This window comes from Antennarius striatus, chromosome 4, assembly GCF_040054535.1.
Source record: "Antennarius striatus isolate MH-2024 chromosome 4, ASM4005453v1, whole genome shotgun sequence".
Lineage (NCBI taxonomy): Eukaryota > Metazoa > Chordata > Actinopteri > Lophiiformes > Antennariidae > Antennarius > Antennarius striatus.
This window is the reverse complement of record NC_090779.1, coordinates 25400001-25406718: the sequence shown is the minus strand read 5'-3', so window position 1 is coordinate 25406718 and position 6718 is coordinate 25400001. Positions and strand designations below refer to the sequence as shown.

General features: G+C 43.1%; 1 protein-coding gene across 1 annotated transcript in view; it reads right to left on the bottom strand.

The window, feature by feature from the left end:
• Positions 1–6050: 6050 nt before the first annotated feature.
• Positions 6051–6718, bottom strand: part of swap70b (switching B cell complex subunit SWAP70b) — an 11652-nt gene continuing 10984 nt past the window's right edge. Inside the window, exon 12 of the mRNA XM_068312407.1 lies at positions 6051–6718. This exon is cut by the window's right edge and continues 71 nt beyond it. Within this exon, the coding sequence (XP_068168508.1) occupies positions 6671–6718 (48 nt within the window). The 3' untranslated portion in view covers positions 6051–6670.

Below are 6718 nucleotides of genomic sequence, written 5' to 3'. Positions count from 1 at the left end.
TGGGATTAGAACTTTGTTCTTGTTAGCATTTTCCTATGGGATGCGTCACTAATTCTCGTCTAAAATGACGGAGAAACGAACTCCCTGCTGCCACCGACGTGGTGCCCCCTGGTGCAGAGGAGGAGTATTACATTACAGACACCAGAATCCAGATTACAACACAAACGTTCCGCTGAGGTGTTTTTTAGACCAATTCAAAAGTGGGTTATTTCCCGTGGAACAATGGATGGAAAACCTGCTATGAATCCTTTTCTATTATAGAATTTCTATAATATTGCTTTAGATTTTCCAACCTGTCACGTTCCACTATGGAAAAAAGAGAAATAAATATATCTCTAAAAACTTGTCACCATTTTTGTTCTTTTCTCGTGAAATTGAATCAAATATATTTCCTGTTAGTTTGATGCTCTTATTTTGAGCAACCACCGGCAGTGTCACACATATTTTTGACACTGCCCTCCTGTGGTCAATTATCCGTATTACACATTTTAGCTTTACTCAGTCTTCGTGTCCGAACCCAGATGAACAATCATCTATTTTACCTTTAGGAAACTCTAAGGAGAAGGGAGAGGGGGGCTAATAATAGTTAGAATTTCAAGCAGGTTTATGGTTGCATACATTTCAAACAGTAACACACGTTAAACTCCATTGCTGATGAAATATTCAGAAGGCTCTTGATGGTAAATGTGTTTGATGCCCTCCTGTGGCCAAAGTGAGGAACAACATTTTAATGTTACTTTACATATCCTAACAAGTCAAATATCACTACGTATTTTTTTACTTGATAGAAGGTAAATATTTTTTCAGATCAACTAAACGAATTAAAATATTTCCTTCAAAGCTGGAGTGAATGGGACGCTTTTGGTTCGATGTGAATGGAGAATTATTATTTTAACGTGTAACATTCTTGAATATTGAATAAGTTAAACCAACAATGAAAGAATGTGACTCCTGAGGTGAAGTCAACAACCAAAAAACAAAAACAAAAACAGAGAAAAAGACAAAAACTTTTAAAAGAAAGAAAATACAAGCAAAATAAGACATGCATGCTGAATTCATATTCGAGCCCTGACCTCGGGTAAATGTTCTCAAACCACTTCCTGCTCAGTAAATACATTTCCTACCCTCTTGTGGCCACAATGAGTAACTACAACAGCAACAATACATAGCCCTACGTAATTAAAGTAAGTACAACTTCACCAAAAGCATGAAGACAAACATAAAAGTAACGTTGAATTTCCTGGCTTTATATCTGTTAAACTATTCCGTGGAAAACTATGAGAATACTATGGTATTCTAGGTTCCTGAAGGATCTGTAATCGTGATGCCCTCTTGTGGACAAAGAGGGTAACTACAAAAACATTCAAATTAAGTTAGACGTTGTTAGATTGTCAAAAGCTTCCGGTTGTGACTATCAGAATAATTTTAATCGACGGAACTAATGCGTGTTTGCACCCCCTCCCTTCACCTTGATATTAAATGATGATGTCATGATTTTATACTTCATATCATATTTCAGCTCACCGTGAATGTAGAATATGTTCTAGAACGTTAGAATATGTTCTAGGACATTAGAATATGTTCTAGAACGTTAGTCCTTGTGATTGGATTTGTGGTTAGTCCATCATTTGTGTTTGGAGGGTGTCTGCTATGTTCTATGACCGCCAGAGGGTGGCAGCAGAGCACCACAGCATGGAGTTAGGTTGAGCTGGCTGTGATTTATTATTATTAAATGTGACTGAATGTTGAACGTGACTATTGTGTGCGGATTATTTCCTCTAAACACATCATCCAGGAGTCCAGCCTGTCCACGGCCGCGAATAAACGAGGACCCGTCTAGTTTTAACTAGACAACCACCTGTCAGGCAGGTGGCGTTCACGGATCAGTCACAGTGTGGGATTTTTGAGATGTGGCAACAAGTTCAGCAAGTTTAGCTTTGAGGGCTCTTTCATTCACCTTTATAACGTTTTATTGCAAGTGTTAAATGTTCTGCATACAGGAATGAGTTTAACATGGGGGGGGGGACACACACACACACATATCAGAAACCTGACAGATCCGTAAATAGTTTGATAGTTTGGATCTCGCTAAAAACTTGATCCTACCTGTTTTGCTGCTATTACCTACAAACCTGAAGAAGTTGGGAGTTTTATTACCTGCACTATTTGACTGTATTAACTTCTGCTTCATGTGTCCACAACATTAACACTTTCATACAAGAATCGAACAGATTTTGACACTTCATGAATCTCCTCTATTAAAACTCCCCGTCTTCTTTTGGACGGTAACAAACGGACAAAAATGATATAAAACGTTAAAAAGTCGTCACGAGTTTTTGGTCATACTTTTCTCGTGAAAATATATATGATACAAACATATTTCCTGTTCGTTAGATGCTTTTATTTTGAGTGACCGCCGGACATGAACACAAATTGGTGACGCTGCCCTCCTGTGGTCAATCATCCGTATTACTCATTTTATCTTTAAACCAAAAACAACACAAAAACACAAAATCTCCTTCTCGTCTCATTATTCATTCTGTCAGCACATCGGCCAGTCCTCGACACCAAACTGAATCCTGTCACTGTGATGAACACAGTCCAGAGCCAATAGTGACGTAAGATATTGTTATTAGTGCTTTTTCTGACCAGAAACTTCACTCATTAATTTATAATTGTCAAAAAAGTTGATACTTGTGTGTTTGACTTTGTTTAACCCGGGTTATCTGTCATAGATTTACCAAAAACACTCATAGGAATAACAAAATTAGCCTTTTCAGATAAAGCCGAAGTTGGTCCAGTTAAATAGTTCAGGCAGTAAAAAGGAGGGTTTGTGTGAAGCGTGAATTGTTCTTGAGGTCGTCCTCGTCGTCTCATCACAGCAGCACGGCGGCGCAGCGGTAACGCTGTCGCCTCACAGCCAGGAGGTCAGGGGTTCAAACCCCACTGAGGGCCTCTCTGTGAGGAGTTTGCATGTTCTCCACGTGTCTGGTGGCTCCAAAAACATGCGCATAGAAGTTAGAGTTAAATCATAGGTGTGATTAGACACACCCAGGGGGGGTCATCGTAGTGGGAATGGGTTCTAAACCAGGTTACAGAAACATTTTGGTCGTTTCCTCCACCTGTGAACCCCATAAATACAAGTTCCAAACCAGATCCAGCAGCTGAAGGTTTAGCTCAGAGAGACGACAGGAGGAGCTCAGATCAGAGGTTACGGGTTCAAATCCCACCCCTCCCTTCATTTTTCAGGCCGTTTCCTGAACGACGAAGACAAATACGCCCGGAGAAAAGGTGTGAGCGTGAAGGAATCGGTAGCGTGGTGGGTTAGCCCGTAACCAAGAGCCCCCGGTGTCACATTCATGTCCCGACCCAGCGCTGCAGGTTCTGGATCAAAACTGTGTCTCGCAGTAACGAGGCCCGGGGGGGGCCGTGTCCCCTCCGCGTTGTCTGGAGTCTAGAAAGAAGGGGTTATGGAGCCCTGAGCCAGAACTGGCTGACCTTTTACTGCTTTCATGAGCAAGAAATATTTTGTGAGCTGGAGGTAGTGTTGCTGCCGCCAGGCGAAGAACGTTTCGATGAGGTCAGGTTTGTAGGAAATAACAGCAAAAAAAGGTGGGATCAAGTTTTTGTGAAGAAGAACCTGTAATGTGATAAACAGTAAAATATCTGCAGTATTTTTTCTATCATGAACGTGACGTAACGTCTCCTAGCAGACTGAACGAACAGGATTCAGACACTATTTATGGAATAAATGAGAACCGAAGAACTTCTCTGGGATCTTCACCGAGAAAAAGGCCTCGGACGTGAACTTCCTGTTGGACGTGAACTTCCTGTTGGACGTGAACTTCCTGTTGGACGTGAACTTCCTGTTGGACGTGAACTTCCTGTTGGACGTGAACTTCCTGTTGGACGTGAACTTCCTGTTGGACGTGAACTTCCTGTTGGACGTGAACTTCCTGTTGGACGTGAACTTCCTGTTGGACGTGAACCTCCTGTTGGACGTGAACTTCCTGTTGGACGTGAACTTCCTGTTGGACGTGAACTTCCTGTTGGACGTGAACTTCCTGTTGGACTGACCGACCCCCCTGTCGGGTCCAGGAGGCTCGTAGACTCTGTCTGCAGCTCTCTCTCATCAAATTCCCTGAAAATCACAAAGAAACTAGTTAAGAAACCCAACTCAGTGATATGGGGGGGAGGGGGTTCTGGTACTGCTCAGGGGGCCGTGCCAAATGTGGAGGAGGGCCACATCCGGCCCCCGGGCATCAGTTTGACCACTGCTCTACATGATCCACCAGTTCCAGGATGGATCGCTGTTACGACCCCGCTAGTTAGAAAGAGTTGTAACAAGAAGAAACCGATTTAAAGGGTTAACGTAAACATGTTTAATAAACCAGAGATTATCTTAATCCCTGAACAGGGTAAAGGTTTACAAAATTAACTGAAGGGCCAAAGGACGCTGCTCAAACAAAGGAGTAGAACCAAAGGAGGACCGCTGGATTCGTCTGTAAATTACAGGTGAGAACAAAACCTACAAAGTAATCTGATTACAGTTGGACTAAAACAGTGGTGCCCCCCCCCCCCCCCAATGCTAATGCTAACACAATCCAGTGACTAACTCGGCCCACTCTTCACAATGTGCTCACAAGTTTGGTTCAAACATCTCCAGGAGCAAATGAGGCAGACCCCCCCCCTCTGAACAGCTGAAGACGATTTGAGGGCTCCGGCTCTGATTGAGGATCTGGGATTGGACAACACGCTGCACCAATCAGGAGCCGGGGATGGAACAGGTGGAGTGGGCGGAGCCAGGACTGAAGGGTGGTGAAGCCTTGAGAGGAGGGAACCAAACCCCCCCCACGTCACATTTAAATGACCCTAAGGCGGGGGTGTAGAACCACACGGCCTTCAGGGAGACGTCACGTCTGCTAGAAACAAACGTAGGAACGGATTTGAGGCTGGAAACACCCCCCTGCTGGGTGACGCTCATTCACACTAGTTCAATGTTCGGGACAGAAGACACACAGGTTTACCTTTGACCTCTCAGAACATGCACTCTGACCCCCACCCGGCTTGAAACCCCCCTGCTCTCAGCATCCACCTTCCTTTTAGACAGTTTTGAGGAGGGAGGGGGGGGGGGTAACTAAATCCGACCTCCGGTCTGACTTCTAATCAACAATGAAACCAAAGCCCTCTCCCTGCGCAGCGTGACTTCCGCTACCGTTGCATTGTGGGGAATGTAGTGTTGGTGCATACAAAACACCACGACAGAGCCACACCCACCTTTATCTGTGTCTCTTGTTTGGACGGTAATCATCGTTCAGAAATGATATAAAACATTAAAAACTCGTCACCAGTTTTTAGTCGTACTTTTCTCGTGAAATTGAATCAAATAAATTTCCTCTTAGTTCGATGCTTTTATTTTGAGCGACCACCGGAAATGAATACATATCAGTGACTCTGCCCTCCTGTGGTCAATGGCCGTACTACACATTTTAGTTTTACTCAGTCTTCGTGTCCGAACCCAATCAGCTATTTTACCTTTTGGAAAAGAGAGGTGCTAATGCTAGTTAGCATATCAAGCAGTTTCACGATTGTATACATTTCAAATAGTAGGACACGTTAAACTCCACTGCTGATAAAATGGTCATGAGGCTCTTGATGGAAAATGCGTTTGGTGCCCTCTTGTGGCCAAAGTGGGGAACTACATTTTAATGTTACTTTCCACTGAAGTGCGCTAAAACTACTTTTGCTACCTCTGTCGGGGGCGTCACTGCAGTCTCACTGATAGTGTTGAACTTATAGGAGGTAAAGCCATTCAAATTATCAATTTATTAGTTTGCATTGATCACAAAATTTTAGTTGCCTGTAGAAGGGGAACAAACACGCATTAGTTCCGTACTTCGGCTTTAAGAAGTTAGGTCAAGATAAATTATGCCAGGAGTAAATTTTTTAATTTGCAGTTATGACGTCATGAAATCATCTGGGTTGATCACGTTCGGTTTGCGTCGCTATCAGAAATCAACCAATCCAGTGGATGCAATAAATACAATCAATGCAGTTATCGGTGTTTTATTACATAGTTCAGATTTCAGGTTTTTACACGCATATAAAAAAAAAAAACACAGGAAGTCCCTGTGATCTCATGGAAGGCACCGACGGCTAGGATGCGAATAACGGTTTAGTTTTTCATTCAGTTTGTTAAACATTGATTTTAAACATTTCCTCTGCAGCCAAAACTTTAGAACGGAAAACAAAAACCTGTTAAAATATGTACAAAAATAATTCCCTTGTTTTTATGTAAAAACTGCCCCAAAGATTTAAAAGTATAAAATCATAGTTTGTCATCGTTTGTCATCTTTTAAAATAACGCAAACCTGTAGGAAAGTAGTGCTTTAATACCAACAGGAGAAAAGACGGAGGGAGGGGGGGCTACTTCATGGTTTTAAAAAGTCATCAGGTTATTCAGTATTTAAAGTTAGCAGGACATCACACAGCTATCAGCCAATGGGAGGGCGTCGCCACATCCTCTGGACACGCCCACACACAAACACCATATTATCGTGATAATTTAAAGTTCCAGGCTTCCTGGGGGCTCTCCTGTCCACACCGGTCCATCTTCTCTTTGTGGTCCTGATCTTCTGGAGGTTCTGGGTTGGCGGGGGGGGGGGCGTCTCTACTGGGCCTGGGTCGACTGCTTCTTCATCTCCTGCCAGTTCTTCTC